Source organism: Equus quagga, chromosome 20 (assembly GCF_021613505.1).
Source record: "Equus quagga isolate Etosha38 chromosome 20, UCLA_HA_Equagga_1.0, whole genome shotgun sequence".
NCBI classification, from domain to species: Eukaryota; Metazoa; Chordata; class Mammalia; order Perissodactyla; family Equidae; genus Equus; species Equus quagga.
In genome coordinates, this window is record NC_060286.1 from 7832099 (window position 1) to 7858023 (window position 25925).

The 25925-nt window shown below is 45.2% G+C and overlaps 1 protein-coding gene across 1 annotated transcript in view; it reads left to right on the top strand.

Moving 5' to 3' along the window:
- PRKCH (protein kinase C eta) overlaps nt 1-19724 on the top strand; it is a 212516-nt gene extending 192792 nt beyond the window's left edge. Inside the window, exons 13-14 of the mRNA XM_046647473.1 lie at nt 16810-16953; nt 18411-19724. Coding sequence (XP_046503429.1) covers nt 16810-16953; nt 18411-18557 — 291 coding nt within the window. The 3' untranslated portion in view covers nt 18558-19724. The remainder of the gene's footprint in view (nt 1-16809; nt 16954-18410) is intronic.
- The last annotated feature ends 6201 nt before the right edge of the window (nt 19725-25925 follow it).

A 25925-nucleotide genomic window follows, 5' to 3' on the forward strand; every position in this document is an offset into this window, starting at 1 on the left:
GCTTCAGTTAATTTTTTTCTTCAAATCTGTAAAAGTCTTCAACCTTTTTCTAGTGTTTCAGAATCCTCTTGAGAAGGTTCTTCCCAACTAAATCTGGGACCAAGATCTCATCCCCCTACCCAATTCCTGTAAAACCTGGAATAGGTACTGAGAAGGTTAAGATCCATGTGAGACTATTAAGACTGTTTCTTCTTAGCCAGATAAATCCCATTACTTTAAGCTGTATCTTTGATGTATATAAAAATATTTTGGTAACTAGAGTATATGTTATCCGGTAATATCTGCCTCCACAATCTTTGTTCTGAGAGAAAACAGAGCCTGTGATGCCTAAAGAGAATCTAGTCTTCAGGAGAGACTGAGTTGCACCCTTTCCTTGCAGACTGACTTCTGGGAAGCCATGAGCCTCCTCGTTGCCCTTTATTTTGGCTCCTTTCTAATGCCCGCTGCTCAGCTAGATAGACAGCATGTGAGATCGTGCTGTGTCGCTGACCTCACACTGATTTTCCTAAGTGGCCCCCTGTGTTCTCAGTGGGATGACTCCCTGTGTGAAGGAGCGTGGGCCTCACCCAGCGGCAGCCTACCTCCCAGCTCTGTTGAACGTTCTAGCTGAGTGACCTCAGTGAGCTACTGTCCCTCTCTGAACCTCAGTGTCCTTGCTTGTAAAATCGAGTTAATAAAATCCATGCCATAGGGTTATTGTCCAGATTAAATGAATGAATACATGTAAGCCACCAGGAACACAATAAGCATTCTGTTTCTTCCTCCTTCACAAAGTGATTTTCTGAAAACATTTGAAAAGGTGACAGATAAAATTACTAAAATAATTCACTGAGAGGATTTCTGGGACAATTTAGTACATTTCAGCCCCCATGCCTGAAAATGAAAAGCTTAAATGCTATAGCTGAGGAAATTAGCTCTTCTTTGCAGAAGGCTGAGATGTTTAAGCAGAAGTGTGATCAAGGAAGAGAAAGTAAACTGTTAGGAACGCCCTAGACCGGAGGAAAAGTGCTGAGGAGGGAAGCCCCGGGCAAGGGGTGAGGAAGCTGCCTCCAGAGCGAGCTGTCTGAGGGCCACTCGTGGCTTTTCCACTTGCTGGCTGGGTGACCTTGGGCAAATGGCATAATTTTGCCATGCCTCAGTTTCCTCTTCCGTACAGTTGGCATCTGCGCAAGTGCATGGGGGATACTTGGAACAGTGCTCGGCACAGAGTAGATGCTCAGGACACGGCCACCACTGTCGCCAGTGAGAGCTGGGCACGTGAAATGATTTTTAGACTCTTTGCTCCCTTTCTCTGAAAAAACGATCACTTTGTTTTTTGAATTAGGAGGCAGATTTAAGATATCAAGTCAGGCTTCACAAACCATTCAGACTGCTTTCTGGCCCTAATTGCAACTTGATTTAATTAGACCAACATAGGACTTTTATTGCTAGAAGAAACCTTAGAGATTGTTCATTCCAATGTCTTCATTTTATAGATGAAGAAGCTGAGGCCTGCAGAAACTGAGGCTAACCAAAGGCCATTTAGCTCGTTACTTAAAACGAACAAATAAATTGGAACCCTGTGTATCAGTCGTGGAAATGTAAAATGGTACAGCCACTTTGGAAAACAGTATGGCAGGCAGTTCCTCAAAATATTAAACATAGAATTGCTGTATGATCTAGCAGTCCATTCCTGGGTGTACATCCAATAGAACTGAAAGGAAGGATTGGAACAGTTATTTGCATGCCAATGTTCACAGCAGCAATATTCACAATATCTAAAAGGTGGAAGCAGCCCAAGTGTCCATCAACAGAAGAATGGATAAACAAAATGTGGTATATACATACAATGGGTTATTATTCAGCCTTAAAAAGAAAGGCAATTCTGATACATATTGCAACATAGATGTACCTTGAAGGCATTATGCTTAATAAAATAAGCCAGACACAAAAGGACAAATGTATGATCCCACTTACATGAAGTACCTAGAATATTCACATTCATAGAGACAGAAAGCAAAATGGTGGTTTCCAGGGGCTGGGGAGGGGGACCGCGGTTTTAAGGGGTATGGAGTTTCAGTTTTAGAAGATGAAAAAAGTTCTGGAGATGGATGGTGGTGATGGTTGCACAACAATATGAATGTACTTAATGCCCCTGAACATACACTTGAAAATGGTTAAGATGGTAAATCTTATATTCTGTATATTATGCCACAGTAAAACAAACAAACAAACAAAGAAATCCTGGGATCAGAACCCAGGTTTTCCTGACTCCCAGACCTGGATTCTGAGCTAATCTACATTTGGCCTTTCTCTGTTTTCCTTCTACTTCCCATTAATGAGTGTCTTTTACCCTTAGAACCGCACATTTTTATCTCCCAAATTACTCCCTGATGTGACTCTTTCCTATTGTACCAGAAACATTAGTCACTGGAGGAAGTTAGCGGAGCTCTGTGTATTACTACCCACATAGCATGAATCTGCAACGTATTTAACTTTCAATAAAATAAGATACAATGTTTATGATAATTTTATAGCATTTTGTAAAGATTGTGCATTTGAGTACCACCACAATACCAGAAATAATTATTATTCTATTGACCTGAGATGAATCTGTGACCCTGGAAGGAGAAACTGGTACATTAGGAAACTAGAATCCTGTTCAATCAATTCGGCAAATACTTGTCAGACACCTTCCCTTTCCTCCGCCTATGCTGAGTGCTGGGGATGCAAAGATGAAAAGACACGGCCTCTTATGTTGTTCACTGTCTAGTAGGAATGAGAACATGTAAACGAGTACTTAGCTTGCTGGCAAGGAGGAATGGTCAGAAGTCTCTCTGGGGACAAGGACAGGGAAGGTGACATAGGACAAGACAGAGGAAGTGGCATTTAAGCTGGGTGTTGAGGAACAAATAAGGTTCAGTAGGGTTGAGAAGGAGGGGAAGAGTATTCTAGGCAGAGGAGATAACTTGTGCAAAGCCTCCGAGGTGGGAAGGAGCATGCCTGTTCAGAGAACTGCAGTTACTAGTTCTATTCCATTGGAGTGTTGGATGCAGAGGAGGGGGCAGGAAAAGATGAGTTTGGGATGTCTGAACTTTGAGGGGTCAGGGAGATGTTCAGAAAGTGGTGTATACCTTGCAGTTGATCACATGGGTCTAGAACTCAGGAAGGAGGGTGGTGATGATCACCGTAGCGTGATTGAGAACACGGGAGTAGAGATTGACTAGGGGAGAGGGTGAGGAGCAAAAGGAGGATGGAGAATGGGTACACCAGTGGCTAAGGGGTGGTGATGGAGGAGGATTCAGTGTGGAGGTTAGGAAGGAGTGACTTCAGGCTGCATAAACATCTAAGTCTGCAATGTATCTACTAGTTTTACTTGCATTGAATTAGGCCAGCGGTTCCACAATATGAGTTACCCAGAAACTGATGCCTGCTGTAACTTTTGGGTAGTGCTCGCTAGGTAGGAACAAGTGGTCCTAGGCCCCAGAACCGAGGGCTCGCGGAATGTATGTGTGCCAGGAGTTAAGTAAGTTGAGATATTTTTAAGGACTCTGAAAAAACTTTCATTCTGTTGTACAATTCCAGATCAAGGTAAAGTACACTGCTTTCTTTAAAAATATAGACTTCAGGCCCTTTTCCAGGATTTGAGCCCATGTATGATTCTGGGAGCTTGGTGACTTCGACAGTTCCTAATGTTGAATGTTGACACCATTGGATGGTGTCTTGCATAGTCCTAAAAACTATCAGAAAGTCTTGTGCATGCTAAGTTTCGGATTGTAATCACTTGTCTTTACCCCTAATTTCATAGAGTTTGGTGACTATTAGAAACATAAACTCAGAATGGCAGAAGTAGAAGATCCTTAAAAACATTTTGTCCAAATCCCTGGTTAATAGATGAAGCTGAGGCCCAGGGAGGTGAAGCGATGTCACATGGTAGAATGGAAAGATCACACACTGGTCAGAGAGTTGCAAGACCCCATTCTCCTTCTGTCACTGCTCTCCAGTCTTTACCCCATGGAGGAGTGATGATAACACCAACAGGACCCAGTTCCAGTGAGATAGTGCACGTGAAAGCCTTTTCCAAGTGGCATGTGCAATACAGGAGGGAGTTATTAGCATTGTTAAATTATGAGTAGTAATTTCATAGCACGCTGAGAGGTGTCATTATCTTCATCCTCTCCTTGAACAATCCACCATCATCATCAAGATTATTAAGTGCTTAATTGTAAATGAGGCTGTGTTAGATTTTTATTCCTAAGAGAATCTATTTCTATTTTTCCAGGAGCTTTCTACCGAAATCAAAGACACATAAGCTGGGTGTAAATAGCCAAGTAGATATTGATCCTCCTATTCATTTAACAGGCATATATTAATGCATATATGCATAGCAGCCGTAGGCCTGCTATGGTCAGGTACGGTGCAAGGGGCTGGGCATCAGAGATGAGCAAGATAGACGTCATCCCTGCCTTCATGAAATTTCATCCAGTCAGGTTGGGGAAGGAGACAAATGTTAAAAAAAGAAATCATACAAATAACTATATACTTCCAATTCGATAAGGAAAAAAGTCTAAGGTGCTTTGAGAATATATAACAGGCAGACCCAACCTACTGTAGATTGTCAAAGGAGGCCATCATGAGGATATGACATTTAAGTTGAGAACAAAGATGGAGAGAAGTTAGTCAGGCTTACAGGTACGCGACGATCTTGAGAAAGGAGAAGTCCATTTGAGTAACTCTATGGCAGTGTGGCTGGAGTAACGAGCAAAGGTGGGGGCCTGGGGGTTGTAGGAGATGAGGCTGAAGAAACAGTGAAACTATGAAGGACATAGGAGGCCACATGAAGGACTTTAACCTTTACCTGAAATGCCAAGATAAGTCACTGAAGGATTTCAAGCAAGCATGGGTGACAAAATCATTTTTTCATGTTTAAAAGATCACTCTGGAATTGTGTAAAGAGATATTGTGGATCAAACAGACTGAAGTATTCACAGATGAAATAGCTGTTTTTTCGTTTTTTGTTTTTTCAAAATAATGCAGGGGTGGCAGGGAAGAACAGATAAAATGAGATTGGTCGTGTGTCAGTAAGTGTCAAGGTTGGGTGATGGGTACATTCCTGCATATGTTTGAAATTTTCCATTATAGTAAATTTTGTTTAAATTAAGGGATATCTTGTACAAGTTCAAGATGTGTGTGGGTATGTCTGTGTACGTATATTATATATATATGTGTGTATATATATACATACACATATTCTAGCCTGTGTAGAAAAAGTGAACTCAGCCTTCATGAATGAAGTGAAATAATTTAATAATACAAACATACACAAAGAAGAAGTGATGTGAGCCACATGCCAGCGCTCCAGTAGATCCAGCTACATCTTTTTTTTTAGTTTATTTTTAAATTTATGATGAAATGTTTCAGTAACAGTTGACCTAGCCACTTATCTTGATTCCCAGTAAGACTCTCAAGGTCCTAGACTGGGAGTCTGCATCACCCCAGGCATTTTGATGCTACAGACAAAATTAATCAGTGGTTTTAGTGTACTCATTCTTCACCATCCACACACAGTCTCCATACCTGCTCTAGAAGTGTCCCTCAACCTCCACGTCGAGTACCCCAGTGTACCCCGAAGAAGGATTTTTAACAGAGGACAGAGGAGAGAGCCCTCCTTGGTGAGCTCTGCCCCAAGCTGCTGCCCTGGACCCTCTCTACTATCCTTTTCTGTGGGCTGGGGCGGCCCTTTCCCACCAGAGAGGCAGGAAAGGCCAAGATCTCCAAGCCAGCCTCACATCCGCTCTCACGCTGTCTCAGCATGGTGGGGCATGCCTACTTGGCTCCCTGAGATTTCCTGATGAACTTTTCTTTGGAACGTGAGGTCAGCACTGCTCCTGGAATTGGGGTATGCTGGATATTTTGCATGCCCTTTTTTTTCCTTTAAAAGGGAATGCTTTCTGAATTCCTTCTTAGCTTTTTAAGTGGAAAGTAGAAACTATTTGGATATGTTTATATGATGTACCATAGAGTCACAGATGTTAAAGACCTCGGGGCGTCATATGGTGTAATGATGTCAGTGAGTCCCTGAGTTTGGGGTGAGGCGATGTTCTCGTCCAGTGTTCCGCAGAAAGTGAGTGTCGGACAGGATGGGCATCCGCGCCTTACCCACCGAACTCTAGCCCCATATTACTTTCCTACCTGGCCCTTCTCGTCATCACTTTTACCACCACTCCAAAGACTGTGGACTTTTGAGTTCCTTGTGTATGAATGTCCAAAACTTTCATATAGACATGGAGAGAGGGCAGAGGACTTGCTGGTGAGAACACTTTCCATGGAGCACAGGACCAGGGGAAGGGGCAGGAGCTGGAGCGCACACAGTTTTTAGCCCAGGACTGCTGCTTGAAAAAAATCCCCAAATTGTTAACCAGTGATCCTTACAACCAGAAACAGCCATGGTACACACTCAAAAAGTACAACAGGAAGACTATTTTTTCTTGCTTGCCCTTTTGTCTCTCGTTTCTCATCTTTGCTTTAAACGTGCGTGTTAAACTCTCTCGTGTGCGTGCTCCAAAAGCAAAACCATGCCACCTCCACTCAGAGAATAGATGATAAAAACTGGCAACATCTACAGAAGTTAACACAGAAAAGATATATGAAGATACAGACTTCTGTAAACAACACATAGAGGCTTTCCAGACTGCTGACCTTAGAGATGAATTTTAATGATTTTTTTACTTGGTTTTGGCATAAATACATGTTTTTTGTTGGCCACCATGTTACCAAGTTTCCTAAACTGGCACTAAATTATCCTAAATGCTAATAATCATGACAGAAGAAAATATACAGCTTGCTTAGAGCTTGTGCGGTTGCACTGAGTTTTGCCCTGGTCTAGCTCCAGAAAGACCTGGGGAAGTCCTCACGAGTCCACAGAGCATGGGAGGGTGATGGCCTCTCTCTGAGGTCAGTGTCCCTTTGTGCTAAATCGTCTCCTGTGAGCGAGCACCAGGCTCAGTGCTGACTCAGGTAAATCAACGCCCTTGTCTCTGAGCTCACACAGGTGGCTAGGTTAGATAAGTGCTGAAAGGAGCTTGATGCCTTCTCCTGAGTCACCTTTGTCAGTTCAGGAGGTGTTGTAAACTTGGCATCAGAAGGAGATTACAGAGTGCTTTTGTTCTCAGCTTTACAGAAATTGAAGTGTGTGTGCGTGTGTGGGTTTATCTGTCATCACGCCTGTCGGATTCCATCATCTGTGCCTTGTCTGCAGGAGGCCTGTTTGCCTCTGTGCACAAAGGGGGACCCACCATTAATTCTGGGATCCTCTTTTAACGGTGTGTCCCACATCTGTCACCAGACAGTTGATTGGAGCAGCACGAGTTTGAGCCTCTCCATTTCCTACTCCGCTCCTGGAGAGGTGGGAATGCTCAAGGGAGCAGCCAAACGGTGGTCAGCCAGGAGGAGGCTGAGAAAGTAGAGGAAAAACTGGGACCAGAGTAATGCAGAGGATCCAACACTGGATCATGAGAGCTGATTTTTCACACACTGTTATAGGGAGAATCCAAAAGAAAGTTACTGGAAGATCCTTTAACAAGAGGGATGGTTAACATGCAGCCTGGCAGCCCCTTGCCAGGACTGGAGTTCCCATATGAGGAAATGGAGCTGCTCCACAGGACTCTTAGTTTCGCTCTGAGTGAAACTCCTGGTACAGTGAACACCTTTCAGAAATGGACCATTTACTCCCAGGTAGATCAAGGCTAGCATTGGCAGAAAACAGAAAAACACTAGCATATGATCTTCCCAGAAACCTTGTATTTAGCATTTCTTAATCATATTTTATTAAAGGTATTGTTCTCAGCTTCCTTCCCCCTCATTTTTGCTTTTAAGTTTCCTAAGAATGGAGGTCCTCATGATTTAACACGGACCCTGACTTATGATGGTTCCACTTAGGATTTTTCTTTACAATGGTGCAAGGGTGATACTAATTCCATAGAAATTGTACCTCGAAGTTTGAATTTTGATCTTTTCCCAGGTTAGTGGTGTACAGTACATAGTCTCTCGCGATGCTGGGCAGCGGCAGCGAGCACAGCTCCCAGTCAGCCACGTGATCATGAGGGTGAACAACCGATACCCTGAGAACCATTCTGTACCCATCCGACCATTCTGTTTGTCACTTTCAGGACAGTATTCAATAAGTTGCATGAGATACTCAGCACTTACTATAAAATAGGCTTTGTGTTAGATGACTTTGCCCAACTGTGGGCTAATGTGAGTGTTCTGAGCATGTTGAAGGTAGACCAGGCTAAGCTGTAATGTTCAGTAGGTTAGGTGTATTAAATGCATTTTCAACATACGATGGGCTTATTGGGGTATAACCCCATCGTGAGTTGAGGAAGATCTGTATTTATGGCTAGCAGCGTGAAGGATTTTTCTTTTCTTTTTTTAATGGAGTACAAATACCACATGCCCCTTGAATCTCCATATCTCACCCTAGAGGATAAAGACGTCAGAGGTTTTATAAAGTGAGCGTGGAAATCTTTTCTATGTGGAGGTTTGCTAACTGATGTTTGTGGGTCAGAAGAGTTGTTTGTTTTAAGTTGAAAAACTCTTGTGAACAGAAGTAGTACACCGTTTTCTTTTTCTTTCCAACTATCAAAGATCCATAGCTTTTAGCAGTGGATGGTTAGGTTTGGTTTGGACACCAAAGATAGTGTGTATCCCTGATAAAGAAAGGTGCTGGCCTCAGTTTCCTCAGGTGGAAATAAAGGGCACTGCGTAGTGTGCCTCGGAGGGTCCTGCTTTAGCACTTGCTTCTTTTCAATAGCTGAATTTCAGGGACCACACCTGGAGGGAAGCAGCGGCTTGAGCACGTGGCTGTGTGAGGAGCAGCAGTGAGTCGGGCTTCCTTTGCCTTAGCGCCTGGGAGTTACTGGAGCGCATGAGGCCCGCCCTGTCAGTCAGAGCGGCTCGAGACTGGTTTGCTGGGAATGAAACCATGTTGGCTAACAATGTTGGCGTTGGCAGAAATGCCTGACCTTGGGCTTCCATCTCTGAGACTCTACCTCTGACGTTTACCTTTTTTTAACCAATATTGTCACATGACTTGAGTGAAGCCACTGAGATGGCTTGGCATTCAGGGGAAGCCATAACAATTATAAAACACAGGAAGGGCGGAGAGTTAAGAGCATTGAGAAGGAATTTGGAACATGCCCATGAAAAGGCTGTTGGATTCCAATCACAGACAGGGTGAAAAATATAGCCAACAAACCCGCTACAGATTTTAGCACTGTTCCTGCCCCTCTGCAGTAACAGGAACGGTACAGGGCATTTGTTGTGCGGGTTTTCATTAGGAGGAAATAAAGTGCACTGTGTACCATGTCTCTCGAGATATCTCACCAAATATTCTAATGTAGGTCAGTTATAACCTGTCACTGAAGACGTTGATCCATTGCATTTTCAAATATACTCACAGGCCCACTCCTTCAGTCACTCGCCTAAGGAGATCAGCTTGAGCAAGTTTTATTTTGTTTTCTTTTTATAAAGACAAGTCCACTTCAGAACCAAGGAAAATGTGGCATCTCTAGCTGAGGGTCAGTCACCTTCAAAATGTCAGCTTTTTTCTCCCAGAATTTTAGTGATAAACCCAAAAAGAGAAGAAGGAAGGGATAAGATTATAGGCTCTTGATATTGACATGGACCCTGGAGGGCACTGGTCTCCCCTTCCACCTGATGCCAGCCAGGTCATCCAGAATGTTTCATCGAGACACTCATGGTCCTCCCAGGAAAGCGCCTTCTATCACTCAATGGCAGTGAGTATCCAAAAAGTTTGATTTTAATTTTCCTTATGATATACTTATATATGCTCTTTTAACTCCCAGTCCCTGGAGGTACGTCTCCATTTAGAACTGCCTCTTCCGGCCAAAATACCAACAGTGTCCGTCTGTCTTCTCTTCTCCAATATAAAGGGGGCCCAAGGTGTTTGCAGGAACCAGACAATCAGACTGAAGGATTCCTTCGGTTCTTTTCAAGACTATTCTTTGTCTCTGCCTTCTCTTAGCACCCGCTCTGCATACACTTGAATGTCACGTGGGCCAGCAAAGGAACTACAACATAAGTAAACACACAAAGTGCTACGCATTCTCATTCAGGGCGAGTCCTGAAGGGTGTCCCAGCATTCCTCCTGACCTGTCAGTCCACACTGTTCTTTTATCCAGAATCCATATGAGAAGATTACTAAACCTCCCCTTGAGGCCACACAAGTGACTGAGAGTGGAGCTTCTAGTGTTAGACGTGGGTTTGAATCCCAGCTCCACCCCTCCCAAACTGGGTGGCTTTGGGCAGGTTACAGATTGATCTGTTCCTCAGTTTCCTAATCTGTAAATAAGAATCACAATCAGGGTTGCTGTTGGTATTATGTAGAATGAATTTGAAACACTTTAAATGTCAATGCCTGGTGTAATACAAGAGTACATAACATACATATATTAGTAGTGATGGCTGCCACTTATTAAGCTCTAACGTTTACAAAAACTGTACCATTCTCTTTCCCACTCCTACAGCTGCCTCCTGCCCAAACCAGTTTGGATCTGGATCCCTGGATGCTGTGAGAATGGCAGGAGTGGTCTATAGCCATAGGTGTGTGGATTAATAGTTCCACCTCTGCCTAGTAAATTCCACTCAGATCCAATCTGAACAAGCTAAAGCAACTCTCCTTCTCTTGGCTCCTCCAATATTCCACAGCAACACCAATCTGTATAATAATCTGTACTTGGGAAGATGACAGTTTGTTTCCCCAGATCTATTCAAAAAAACCCATTGTATATGCTTCTCTCCTGCCCCCAGGCTCCATCCCACCCCCAGGGGGTCATTGTCAGCCTCATCTTAGGTTTAAATAACTGTCTCTGCCTTCTCCTATAGAAAAGTGACTTACCAACGCCAAGTCAAAGGCCTGATGTCTCTCTCCTCCCTAGATGCCACATGCCCACCTTTGTCCCTCTTACCACTGCTCTGGGCTGGATGGTGCTGCCAGCACAGGTCATTCCCAGATCTGAGCCTCACTGCTGCGGCTGGCATGAAGGGGTGTGAAGGGAGAAGGTTGGTGACTGGTCTTTATAACTAGGTCAGACTGTACCTGAGACAGTGGCAAAAGACAGACACATGTGGTTGCAACATGCACACCAGGCATGCATTTTGTCAGCCCCAGGGTGGCCATCATGGCTGTGAACCATACTCTATTCTGTGTCCTGTGCTCTTACTCTGCTCTCCCTCCCCAGGACTCTCTGTAGAGCCATAAACTGCCTTCTTCCCAGTTAGGAGCGTCTCCCTGGAATATTGATGGGAATGTTCCATGGCATGGTTTCCCTCCCTTCTGGCTTGCCAGTATTAACTGCTAACCGTCACTGCCCTTTGGTCTGAAATTGAATGAAAGGAGAAGGTCATTTTGCTTGTCCAACAGCCAAATCCAACTATTAGTTAGAAAATACAGTGTTTTCTCCCTCCTGGAAGTAAATCTTATTAGACTAATTGCTCTTTTATATAACTAGTCTTCTTCCTCTGAAATCAGACAGATTTTGAAAGAAGAAAAAATACTTTTAACCATTGCCTACATTTTAATGAGTTTCAAAGTACATTTGAATCCTGTTATCTCAAGACGCAGTATTACACAGAGTTAGTCTAAACTGTATCCTCTCTAACATCCGACAGCTCAAACCCACAGCCTCCTCATGTGTAGCAGAGCCCACGAGAGAGCGCTGGACCTGACACCAGTTTACAAAGAAGTTGCTCCATTACACCCTTCGTCCTGCCTTCAGTATCTCCCTGCTGTTGTTAAAGCGGACGTAACTGCACGTTAAAACCTGAGTAGCATTTGTATTCTTAATTTTTTAAGATTGTCTTTAGAAATCTTTCCTGTCAGAAAAATTGCTTTCCAGAGACCATTGCCATCACTACCAGCCGCTGTTGGAACCTGGGGCCATGAGAGCAGACACACACCGTGCTCTGTGTTTCCTGGCCGCGGCATGGAGAAGCAGGGGGAGCCTGCCAGGCCTCAGGGGCAAGGCTGGCCTCACTCTTTGTCTCTCTGAGGGCCTCCGTCCATGCTCCTGCCTTTAGGTAGAGCAGGGTGGACCTAGAAGCGGTTTAACAAGATGCTTACTAATACTGACATTTATTGAGGCTTCCTTTGTGTCAGGCATTTTACATTGATTATCTCATTTGCTTGTCATAACAACCTTATGAAGTACAGGAAAATCTCCATTTTATAGTTGAGGAATCTGAGGCCCAGAGAAGTTAAGAAATTTGTACAAGTTTACGCAGCTCACACAGGTAGTCAAACTGCAGAGCCTCACCAGTTAACCCCTGGGCCCTTCCCATCAGCGGAGCTCTTCCGTCCTGCAAGCAGCCTTCCCTGGTTTACAGGAGGCTTCCCAGGACATTCTTGTACAAACCTGGCCCAAAGCTCTTACATTTCCCTGTAGTGCTCCCTTCGGGAGGACGCCTGGCTGGCTGCTGTCCCTTGTCGTCATACCTTCTCAGCAGCCTGGAAAGAGCTGTTAAGTAGCTCATGCTCAGGGCAGGGACACCTCCAATTCCTTCAGTATTCTTCAGTTAACTTCCACTTTAATGAAGGCCACAGAAGGAGGGGGAATGTGGAATGAGTCCCTGCGTCCTTGACCTCTCTCCTTACCCTGCTCCCCGGTTAGCTTGAGACTGACATTTGGGTGCAACCAGATTCTCCACCCCGGCCTCCTCACCCACTCTTTGCAGCTTATAAAGTGCCTTTATTGACCCTAGAAGACATTCTGCTTCCTTCAGTAAATGTGTCCAGAATCTTTCGCGAAGTCACTTTATTTTCCTCTTTGGCTGACTTTCTTGTTTGGACTACAGTGGGGGAGAAGATCAGTTGAGGTGAGGCAAGTTTTAAGTATGACCTTAGACATGGATGAATGATTGCTCTCAACAACACTGTCGTTCACTTGTTGGCATTTGGGTCCCATTAGGGACGTATGCAAGTAGAGGAAGTTTTCTGCAAAGGGTTATGCCTTTACCATTCACAGCAGAGGAAGACGGTGTCTAGGGAGAGCCCTGGGCCTGGCCTAGAGCAGCAGGCCCCTCCTGCCCCCAGGCCTACACGCCACAGATATGCACTGGGAAAGATTTCAGACCCAGGACTGGTGTTAAATGTTCTCGTAACTCCCCATCTCCGCCTCTTTGGAGGGGTAGTCATAGAGGGCTGTACCCTCCTCCTCGGAAGGCTCTCTTTCATGGTCTTCATCATGAGCTCCTCCTGCTGTCACCCTGCGTTCATCTCCTTCTATGCCAGGGCTCAGGAGCCAGGCACAGTGGATGGGTGACGCCAGCCAGGCGTGAGGCAATGGGGAGTGGTGGGACACGTGGTGGACCAGGGATCGCATGTTCCATCTAAAGAGGCAGCCACTGCTCAACTCCAGGCCATTTTTATAAAAAAGAAGTGCAGGTCCAGCATTCCAGAATATCGCATTTTCCAAGAGAAGTTAGAAAATTTGTCTTTTATGTGATGTGACATTTCCTACTTTTTAAATGTTTGACTAGTAATTAAAATTATTTTAAAACACACTGTGTGGGCCAAATAAAATGTCTGAGGCCGGGGCCGGTCTCAGTTCTGTGCTCTCTCTCCCTCTCTGCATCTGGCCTGCCCTCACAGCTTCAGCTTTCGCCCTCCCACCAAGTGTTGATGTCTCTGGGAGTGAGACCCCTCACCCTGGCCTGCGCTCCCCAAATGCAAGCTGAGCTCGTCCGCCTCCCTGATCTACACACCGTCAGATCTTGAGAAATGTTAGATGCTTTTGTTCCATTCCTCTGACACAAATACTACTATTACTACTGTTACTACTGTTGATACTACTATTAATGCTACCCAAAATCTGCTACTCCTCTCTACTTACCTGTTTCCATTACCTAACACCACCACTCCATCAGCCAGAGCAAGCCGACCCTGTGCCCTGCGCTCCCTCCTACCCTTCACCCCAGCTCCCGGCAGTGTGCTCCTTCTTCCACAGTCCCTCCAGGACTTGCTCCCGACTTCTCCTTCCTACTAATCAGAGACTCTTCTAGCTCCTGAACCTGTCGTGTCTTCTCAACCTCCTAACTGTTCAGCCACCACCAGTCTCTGACCTCTCTGTTTGGGGTTTATCCATCACACTGTGGCTAGATCATCTCCTAAATCCCAGGGCAGCTCTCGTCACTTACCTCGTGGTACACTTTTGCTGGATCCTGCTGGCTACCCCACAGTTCTTGAACCATCCCCATGTGCCAGCCGTGCCACGCTGTGTGCCCCTCGGCCAACATACGAGGCGCTTGCACGCATCTATGCATCTGCGCTGGCTATGTCCTCGGGCATGATTGTCTTCTTCCTTCATGCCCACGTTAATTCTACTCATCAGCCCCATCTCCTGTCAAAGGCCAGCTCTTCCATGAGGCCATTCCTTGCTTTCTCACCGCCAGCTCCCAGTGCTATTTGCCTGGTCCCTCTTCAAAGTTCCCCCGGGACTTTGCTCTCTCTCTCTCTTCGTTCCACCCAGCTGTGTATTACAGATCAACTTTGCTTGCCTCTTCCCCTTTCTCTCGATCAGCTCCTTCATAGGGAGACTGTTTTTGCATCTGTATATCCCTACAAGGCCTAGTACACTGCCTTGCATACAGCAGACTCCCTGTAAACCTTTGTAAATTGAATGAAACATTTTTTTAAGTGGAGGATGACTGTATCTAAAGGGCTTAAGACAAGATATTAAAAGTCAAAACAAAACTGCTTGATTATTCAAAAGGATTTCTCAGGACCCTCAGAGAAGGTGCCAAGCTTGTGAAAGGGTTGTTCTGCCTGTCTCCATTCCCAGGGATGCAGTTTGTGGAGGAGGAAGAGCCGTGATTCGGTCTGCTTTTCCTCAGGCAGTGCCTTGCCACAGTGCCCCTCGGAAGCTCGACTTCAGTGCCAGAGGAGAATGGGCAAAGTCTCTTGGACACCGGGGCTTCTGCCACCCTGGCATCGAGAGCCCTGCACTGTTCCTCTTGCCCAGAAGAACAAGTTGTACCCACACATTCACAAGATGTCCTCTGCTCACATCATTGGCAGGCCTAGGAATTTCCCACAAGCCATCTGGTCTGTTTTGCCGTCCTTATATCCTGAGTTTCTTGCAACATTGTTTTTTTGTTAATTAGCTCTTAGAATAGACACTGCTAGTCTATCAGGGATTGCTTCCCATTGACTTTCCAAAAGAGAGAATCTACTCATTTCTTCTGTGTGTGTGTGTTCTCTTTCCTTTCTGAGTTGCACAGACTTATGCGGGGAGAGCCCAAGCTATTTCTCAGATACATAGTTGCTAAATGCACGCTGACCACTGTTTGTGCCTGGAGTGCTGACTGCTCCAATGGAAGCCATGTGGCTCTGGAGGCTCCTTTCACTGTCGGTTCCACCTCCTACCCAGTACCATCTGTGGCCTTGCACTCCTCGTCACTAGGAGAGAAGAGAAGCCATTAAACCCCATCAGTGTCTTCATCTTTAATTAGCTCACCTTTTTAGCATTTTATGAGGTTTATCTCGTCAGATTTGCATGGGGACTTTGGCAGCCTCCTCCCTCCACGTGATCATTTTCATTTGAAGCAACACTGGAGGCTTTGCGGCTTCGGACCCGGGCAGGGACGGCCACCTCCAAGCTCTGCCTTTTCATGTCCGCACCTTCAGGAAGATTTCCTTTTTATTTACTCTGGAAACTCTACTCCACAGCAATCTCTGTGAACTCAGCATTACTTTTGTCTTGTGTTCATAAAGCAGACATGGAAAGGGCTGCTCGGGGACCTGTGATAAGTTGTCATAAATTTGTTTAAAGATAACTTGATTTAAATTTAAAAACAAAACAACTTTTTACCCCAGGCAATTTTCTTTTGAAAATAGGAAATTAAGTTAGCTTAAGTGTCTTTGAAATTGAAAATCACTTTCTGGCCATGAAAAGTGAGGCATCTTGTGCTAGTCCTCGGTCAGGATGTGATCAGAACACCTTTATTGGCCATTTTGTGAAAGTAGATTTAGCCCAAAACATCTTGATGGGAAACTTCCTTGGGGCTGAGCTCCTAACTGCTATAATGACAGAGGATTTCTATACACATGTTGCTTGAATGTGTGGCAATGCTTGTTTTAGTTTTTGGTCTACGTAGCAAGATTCTCAGTCATTAAACATTTCAAAGTGGAAGAAGGGAGCATCTAGAAGAAACAAACTTTTTTACTTAAAACTATATCTTTGTTGCAAAAAGAAAAGTGGTCAACTTTGTTTATCCTAGAGCCAGAACACAGAAGTTTACATTTTTCACCCTGCGGCTTCTTCACACGGATCTTCAAAATAATGACTTTGACTCTTCTCTCTGTGGTCTTGACAGAGAGCGGGAATCCTGGCTGCTGGTCAGGTCTCACAGAAAAATAGCACAGCTGTTCCTAAAAGTAGCCCCATTCATAAGACGCGGCCTCTCTGCAACTGCAGTGTTGGAGAAAGGCACACTATTTTATAAAGAGTTTCTTTTCTTTAAAGAGGAAAGAAAAATACATGGTATTTACAGGAAAGAAAACTGGACTCTTCTGCTTTATTTTAGAGGCCACGTCTGAAATGGAAATAGGGAAGGCCGTAAATACACACAAGCAATTGCACCTTTAAGGGATGATTCATTGGCTGTGCTGGCAGTGATGGAAAATTCAGCTAGTTAAGCGAGATCAGCCAGAAAGCCTCACGCAGGCTCCTCTGCCAGGGCTGATGCCTACCATCTTGTGACATACTTGTGTAAGGGATTGAATGATTGACTCTCTTTCTCTCCCTCTCTCAGTTCATGACCAAGAACCCCACCATGCGCTTGGGCAGCCTGACTCAGGGCGGTGAGCATGCCATTTTGAGACATCCTTTCTTTAAGGAAATCGACTGGGCCCAGCTGAACCATCGCCAAATAGAACCACCTTTCAGACCCAGAATCGTAAGTGTCCAAGATCGTCATAGTAGACTTTCTTCTTTCTTAAAACATCACAGTGTTCCGCCAAAGTCGTTTGAGCAGCTGGATGGTCCCTTATGGAATAACCGAACTAGAAGCTCAGCCTGACACTTTACAGGGCAGCCTCATCTGGTAGGAGGCCGGGCTCCTTGCCTTCCAGGTTACTTCTCACAAAGTTTTTACCTCTCGCTTGCCCTGGCTCCATCCTCCCTTAACCGAAGTTAAAATTTCCCAGGGGTCTAAGATGCCTTAGGGCATCTTAGAAACTTTCCAGGTTTCCCCAAAAGGTTTGGCTAACTGAGACATTCATTGTTCTTAGCCAGTTTCCTCGTGCTCCTTAGTCAGGGTGCCTTTGCCAAGCCTCCAAGGAAGTAGAGAGGGCATGAAATGCTACTTAATTCACTGTGCCTGACTCCTTGGCTTGGGGAGCCTGGGTCTGTAACAGCTGCTGCAGCACAGAGCTCTGGCCAGAACAGGCCAAGTCCCTTTTGACTGGAGAAATGCTGGGAGCACCGAGGGTGCCTCCCCAAGCTAGGAAGCTGAGTGGGGTAGCATTCTTGAGCATGCTCCAGCTCTTGGTCTAAGAGGTAAGTCTTTCTCATCTGTGGGTCAAGAGATCCACAATGGGAAGGCAGAGAACTTGGCTAGCAGATGAAGAATTAGGGGGACAAGGGCTGCTCCAAAGGCATAGAAGTATCATTGAGTCAGATAAGAGAAGTGAGAGGTCTAACAATGGTAGAAATGATCTTTTCAGCATTTGTTTATAAAGATGTAAAATACCAACATTTCTAAATAATAGCTAACTTAATCAGTAACACCCTGCTAGGTTGGATACCAGGCCTCAGAGTTAAAAGCCACTTCCTTTAATGGGCATCCACCTCCATCTCCTTGGGATGAGGGAAAGCTTTGCCAACAGGATGTAATAAATCTGCTTGGTGAGTAAAGAGAGAGGCAGTTGTTCCCTAAACTCTGCGTTTCTAGTAAGTCTTTTGAGAAAATCTCTTCAAGCATATAGACCTGTGTGCAAACAGTAGGTGGGGCAAGTGTGAACTTACTCAACCTCAGTTGACAAATACAAGCTTGTGTGCCCCTCAGTAAGGTCCATTGAGAAGTAGCATGTCAGTGAAATATGGAGAGCAAAGGGTGAGTGAACTGGCTGGTTCAGGTGACCAAATTAATTCCTTAGCCTCCCAACCTAAGGCTGGCCTACTCAGCAAGATTTTGATGGGGTTAGTGAATTGGTGGTTGCCAAATGCCGTAATAATACACAATGCAATAGAATTACTATAAAGTGCTGTTTAATCATAATCGTCAAAACTGTAAACAATGCTACTAAAAGAGTTGCAGAGCAGTTCTCTGAACTCATCGGACTGGGCTAAGTCCCGTGGAAGATGCGGAAGGCTCGAATGCATAAAATCTGACCCTTGTTTCTTTTTTGACAGAAATCCCGAGAAGACGTCAGTAATTTTGACCCTGACTTCATAAAGGAAGAGCCAGTTTTAACTCCAATTGATGAGGGACATCTTCCTATGATTAACCAGGATGAGTTTAGAAACTTTTCCTTTGTGTCTCCAGAAATGCAACCTTAGTCTCATGGGGAATGAGAGAGATGGTATGAGAATCACAAGGGGATACAGATTTTCCAGGAATTTCCTTTGTGAAGAAGTCTCCAGCACCAACCTTAGAACAAGAACCTTCCCTCCAGGGAACAGGTGGAGAACTGTGTGGAAGGATGGACCTTCAAGAGATCAACTCTTTCAAGTCCTGATGGAGCCATGGTACTGGAAATAGTTGATACCGAAATGAGATTTCACGAAGAAATGTACTGCTCAACCTATGAGTTTCCATGGCTATTTCGGGCTTGGGATATTAACAGGAGCCAAAAGGAGAGAAGTTGTGAAGAATAAACTAGATCCTAGAAATTCTGAGCCAAACAGGCTTTTTACTTCAAGAGACAAGTTGAGACTTTGTACGGACCACTCTGTGCTCTTCTTTAAGCCAGTGAGCCGCTGATACTGGCACTCTGCAAGAAGTCTCTAAGTGCTAATGAAGAATTTAAAGATAAGGACATGAATCGCTTTCCAAATAGAATGATTTCCTCTGAAGAAACAAAAAGTGGTATTCATAAAACTCACAACTTAGAGCCCGATCTTGAAAACAGATGTCGAGCACCAAGACAAGCTATTCCAGCTTGTTCTGCTCCTTCGTTTCATAGCTATTTATTGTGTCCAGTGAGACGGTGCCACAATCCCCAGTAGTATAAACAACAGATTTTCGTTGACCAGGCTTTCATTCTAGAGTCCATTAATTTACCAGAGTGGTGTTTGCGTTCTGTGCAATGCCTCTCCACATTGAATATGTCATACTTCTTTGTCTGCACATAACTCTTTTTTTCACAGAAGGCTCACTGCCGTGACAGCAACTCTTTGCAAAACCAGCAGGCGAGCTAGAGGTGCCTGCTGCCTGCTGACTTGTGGGATCTCCTCTTGGGCAATGTGTCAGTGTCACTCTGGACTCATAAGTGAAGAATTGCACACCACTCACGTCAGTGACCATACTCATGGCTTAAACATTAGCAGTTTATTTAAATTATATTTCAAGAGACAAAGATGTTTGTTTGGTATGCATTTTAATAATTAGAAATGGCTCTTGTAAACAGGAAATTTATCAGAGAAGGACCTTATAATATGTACCCATATATGCAGTTGGAGAATTTTATCTAGCTGGAAATAAATGCATTTTGTAGCAAAAGGAAATTTTTTGTCTAGAAGAATTTGTCCCATCCCCACTAGGAGAGTAGACAGCTAATTAAAATGAAAGCTTTGAGCAGAATGGATAGAACTTTTGACTTAAAGCAAAATCCTGAGAGGGAAGGTTGGTGTAACCTTCTGCGTATCCCTTACGAGAACGTGGCCTGTCTCTTACTGACCAAAATTTCTGTTCTGAGTCAGTCAGGGTCATGACTGCTAAGCATTGCTGCAGCAGACTGACCCTCAGACTCTCAGTGGCTAGACAGAATGTTTATTTCTCATCCACGTAAAGTATGGTGCAAGTTCCATGGCCCTCTTCCATCTTGGAACTATGCCATCTGGAAAATGTAGCTTCTAAGGTCACCATAGCACAAGAAGACAGAGATGGAGGAGATGCTCGCTGCCTAACTCGCCCTCTGAGAAGGGACACACATCACCTCTGCTCACATATGATTGGCCAGACCATGGCCTCCCTCTAACTACAAACGAGATGGGGAATTACAGAGCAGCCAAGGGGTATCTGGCTAGTAGTGCCAGTCTCTGTTGGGGGCTCTTTTTTGCATCCCAAGGTGAAAGATGACTTTTGAATGACTAGAGTGGCAAGGAGCCTCCCTTGACGTTTGTTTGGCACTCCGTTCAGTGGCACTCTCACCTACGTGATTTCGCTAGGTCTGCACACTATCCCTGTGAAGTAACGGGTTACTCCACCTCTGTTTCCAGCGTGAATACTGTGGTACATCGTACAAATGGGAAGAGGAGAGGCTCAGAGCAGTTGAGTTAGTGGGTTGCCCAAAGGTTTCAGAGTTAGTAAGGAACCGAGCCAGTCTAGAGTTTAATTCTTTGAAGTTCTAATCCAGCACACTTCTGGAAAGGGAGGGATTGTTCTGACTTTAGGACTTTATGGCCTTCACAGCCACTTTGCGGCTCAGGGTCTCCTATTGCTCTGTGGGGCTGACGGGCTGCTTGGTATGGTTTATTCCACACTGGTAAAGACCCATGAAGAATAAAGCATGCCTCCTGTGTTCGTTTACAAAATCCGTTATCATAGCCCTGCAAAGGACCCAGATGTCCCCTTTGATGAGTCTCTGCAATCACTCAGCAGCTTCCCTCTTCACAATCTATTCTCAAGCCTACTAACTTGGTCCCCGAGTTTGGGTTAAGTCCATTCTTTTAAGGTAATTCCAGACCTATCAGATAGACTATCAACAGCCAATGACTTTGCTATGATAGGATTTCCGGTGCCTCTTCCCTTTATTCTCCTCTTTCATATGAAGAGAGAGGAAGTACAGGATGTTTACCCGTAACTCAGAGTCTCCAACTCTAGGGTAAGAGCTCCGCTTCGCATCCCTCATCAGTTCTCCTAAACCTCGCATCCCTTCCGAGGATCACAAGGCTGCCCGCCCGTGCTTCCTGGAGCAGGCTACCCGCTTGCTGGCCACGAGCCGTTCGATCAGCAGGTACCGAGTCTGCTGGCACTGCCGGATTCCCTGAGTTCAGCTGGCAGCATGGGGGTCAAGACGAGGTCACGCTTACCCTTCCCTGTCTCAGAACCTTGGATAAGAAACCTTGAGAAATCCTTGTCATCCTGCCATCTTCCCCAGCCAGGCCTCATCCCCACAGCCATTTGCCCCTACTTTCCCTACTATTCCACACCAACCTGAGTTAGACTGCGGTCTCGAGTATCTGAAAGGAGAACTACAAAGTTTTTGCTTTGAGTTGGTTATCAGCCTGTGACTGCAGAAGAAGTTTCTACTTCACAATACTGCCCAATACTTAGTGCAGCTTTCTCATGTGTGAGGCTCTGCTCCAAACACTGTAAATGCATTTACTCAGTCAGTACCCCAAGAGGTGGGGGCTCATCTTCATGTGCAGATGGGGAAAGTGAGTTAAGTAACTCGTCCGAAGTCATACGACTAAAGCAGTGGGGGTAGGATTTGGACCAGGTGGGTTCACTCTAGAGTCCCTGCTTTTGGCCCAGTTTGGTGAGGTTCTTCTATTAAGGCCAATTCTGTTTTTCCCACTTTTGTGGGGTTTCGAGAACAATGAAAAGGGCATAAACCAGGATTAGCAGGGAGCACTGACTAAACTGCCAGCTGGCCAGGACAGCATTAGTCACCCCGTCTGTGGAACCATTATCAGCAGTGAGATTGTATGACGTGCGTGTCCTAGAGCTGCTCACTCCTCTAGAGGAACCGGGGCTGACCCGAGTGACGCAATCGGGACTTAGACCTTCCTGAGAACTGGGAAATAGTCTGGGTCAAAGGGGATCCTGTAAACCCGTCGGAACCCCTGGGTAACCTCTAAGCCTTGGTGGGGTTTCCAGTCCTTCCGTCTCCCTTCCTGGAGGAGCCTCTTCATGTTTCAGTAACTCCTCACCGCCCACCCTGCTGGCTCGTGGGGCATTACCGGAAAGAAGGTGTGCAGCCTGGGGCAGCTGCCTGTTAGGGCTACAGAGCCGATGTAACTTGGTAGCAAAGAAAAGAGCAAAAAGAAAAACACACCATTTATCATGCATTGATCTCAATCAGGTACACATTGCCTTGAAAACAGTCCAGCCACAGATTTGGCCTTGATCATATCACGGGCCAATGCTCTGAAGCTTCGAGTCTTCTTTATTCCCAGGTTTGGTCACCCTGATTGCTTAATCCGGCTGTGTTGAATTAACATGACTAGACAGCCCACTGTGATTGCCCCTGGCTCAGAGTCACACTAGGTCCTATAACTTCTCATTTTATGTCATCTGAGGATAAGACAGAAGATACAGCATGAGACGTTTGCAGTGGAAATGAGCCTGTGGTCATATGTTCTTCTGAACTGAGTTGCAGGTTGGACAGAGCAGCTATAAATGGGGCTTTGTCGTCTCCCTTCTTTCCTGTGTTGAATTAGAACCAGAGTGAGGGGAGCCACCCTCAGCTTCACCCGGCTCAGCTGCCCCCCATCACTCCACTCCCTGTCGGTTGTTCTTTTTCTCCTGCCCACTTCCTCGCTCTTTACTGCCCAGCGTAATAAGTTGGTTCTTTGCTCTCTCCCTTCATCTGTCATCTGATTTTCGGAGCCCAACCTGTCATAGAGCCAGTTTCCAACCACCAAGAAGACATAAAATCCTAATTTACATATTTATTTTATAGGCTTTTTTTAGAGCCCAGAAAAGGCAGCCACTTTTCCCATGTATTTCTGCGTCTTTGGCATCACCCAGTCTCAGCTCTCGCCCCGGCACAGACTGCCTGTGAGAGCAACTCTGCCTGCCCTGCCCCCGTGGTTCTAGGAGGCAGGATGACACAGAAGGGACTTGAGTTGAGTGCACACCTGTGCACTGAACCTGCTGCTTCCTGTGTGTTCTTGGGGAAAGGTAGTCTTTTCCCCAGACTTTTTGTTCTCACTTGTGAAATAGGACTGAGCCCAGCACCTGCCCACCTTGTGTTAGTACTGCTGGGATTCACTGTGATGTTCTATGTCAAGCACTCTCCCCAGGGCTGAGACAGAGAAAACGCCCCGTCACCGTTAGCAATTATTCCTGTCAGCTATTCCAGAAGACCAAGGGGACTCGCATGAGATGTCCCAAAAATCGGCAGAATGGGACACCGACGATCTCCATGCTGCCCCTCTCCCCCGATGGGGATGCTGTGCCGGCTCCAAGTTAAAGAGATTTTACTTTTCTTACAGTTTTAGGTTTTAGTTTTCTCACAGTTGGCTGTGGAGATTTCTCAGGAGACTCTTTTAAAAACTTCCCCTAGGATGTTTTGAGTCGCTCCTGCCCCGACTGACGTACAAGATCAGTATTAAGCTTGAAACTCTGCTGCTCACCCTACACAGGAGAGGCTAAGAAATATCCATGGTTTTCCCTAAAATGGCTGTCCTCTCAAGCCTTTCAGGAATTCTTTTGTTCTGACAGATTTAACCTGAAGGTACATTTAACTCACTCCTGACCAAATAACACAGAGACCACATCCCAACACCAGTACCTGCTGGGCACCCTCTGGAAACTCAACATGCCTGGGGACCAGTCCAGCAAAGACAGTCACCAAGTCCTGGCATGCCGAAGGGTTTGAAGCTAATAATCGAGCCAAGGGCCTTTTCTTCTTAGATTAAAACGTCTGCTAAGAAGTTTCTAGTAAAATGAGCAAGCCTGTAGTGTATTCTTACTAGACACTGGGCCAGAGCACCCGCATCCCTGTGCCAGACCTTCCAGACCTCCCAGAATTGCCTTTCACATGCCACCAAGGCAGTTCCCCCCTCACAGAGACTTCATTCTTCTTAGGGCTTGGACCATAGCTAGAAGAATTTAGGCCAGACAAGGTGAAGATTGTGTAGGCACTGAGTGTGGTCAAACACTCAAGTGGGTTGCAGAAGTTGAGACAGGAATCTTCTTTGGAGACATTTCAAATTAGAAACAAGGATATTCTAGTAGTCACTTGATCTGACGGTGTCAGAAATACCCAGATGATCCCTTGAGTTCTTCCAGCCTTGTACCCTTAGCTCTCATGACGAAGGGGAAGCAGAGGGGTACATTTGACCAGTAGCTGTCAACCCCATAACACTCTCTCCACACACAAGATTCCCATCACTCGGATTGCCTCCCAGTCCATCTCTGTGCAACCTTCGCACCCTAGCACACCCAAGCACCCTCTCTGTGCGTTCCCTCAATCCCAAAGCCCCTTAGGCTCATGCAGCTCACTTGTCCCTGCGATCACGTAGCAATATCTCACACCTGGCTGCCTTTCATATCCTCAGGCTCGCTCATACGTGGAAAGGAAAAACGCCTTCTAAAGTTCAGTTCAGCACAAGATCACGAGAAGAACGAGGCGCCTCCAGCAACCGATTATAGAGCACTTGTGGACTAAAGAGAAAGCAATATTCTTCAACTCTGCTCCTTGTTTTCTTCTTGAAGAAAACGATTTTCAAGAGGAAAAGGGTAGAACAATCATTGATAAAATGAATTGTAGCCCAAAGTAGATAAAGAGATTGTATAAAGCACTCAGGTGAGTACAGGCAAAACTGTAGAACAGAATTATTCAACCAGTACTTTATGAGCACCAGAAGGGGTAGGCAAGGGTTCATGAAAACAAGTCTTGAAAATCTAATCTCATTTTCTTCCTTGGTGGTTGCTAGACTGGTTGATCAGGGATACGTGATGGGTTTCACAGAGCTGAGCTTCAGCAGCACACGTGACAGTCTCACTTCCTTGTGGCCAAGCTGGATTCAGTGCACAATGGTACCCAAAGTATGGCGATTAATAGATTAGTATCAATCTAGAGTAGTTTTCTGCAACCTTGTGACCCCTGCCCTCCTTGGATTAACAGACAAATGTCACATCTTCCTTTAATCTTATTTTAGATTTCAAACGGTCAACATGACAACCAACCACAAAAATCAGACAGAGACAAAGCGCTACTTTGTTTTCAAACTCCACAAGCCCTCCCAGGAGATTCTGATACAGAAGAGTGAACTGGAGCTTAGAGACACATTCACTCAGGAGACCGATGTGCTGAGCACCGCCGATATACCAGGCATGTTCTTGTGACTGGGAAAACTAGGATGAAAAAACACTCAAAGATTCATGCATTCATGAAATATGCATCCTAATCTAGAGATGCTATATTGTTTGCCCAAATTAACCCACTCAAGGGAAAGGCATTCTTGTGGTCTTGTCTTCCTCGTAATTACATCCATGGCACCTGGCACATTGTAGGTACTTAAGAAATAAGTGCTGTTGAATGATGCAATGAGAGCTGGGTGTCAAACATACATTTTTTTACTCCAAAGATAATACTATTTCACAGCTCTATGCTGGAACAAATCTAAGAAATAAATTTAACCTGTATTTGGGTCTGAAAAAGCTAATTATATCAGGACAAGATGGAGGTGATAGGATTCAACAGTATGAATAAAAAATTAGGCAGAGACAAAGAGCATAAATTCAATATATGGATCCCTCCAATACATATTTATTAGGATTTATCAGACCTTTTTGCAAATGATGGGGACGCTAGAGGAAGCAAGACAGTCATAGTCCCCACCATCCTGGTTTACAGTCCAGCGAATAAACAACAGCAGGGTGCTGTGGCTGCCAAAAAAATAAAAATACAATCTAGGCTCTAGAGTTCCAACTGTGGTATCTCAGATAAGGGCAATAATGAGCCCCGCTGAGCTTTGCCATGATTAGACTGGGCCTGGAAAAGTGGACTCAACTCTGGACACCAGCATGGA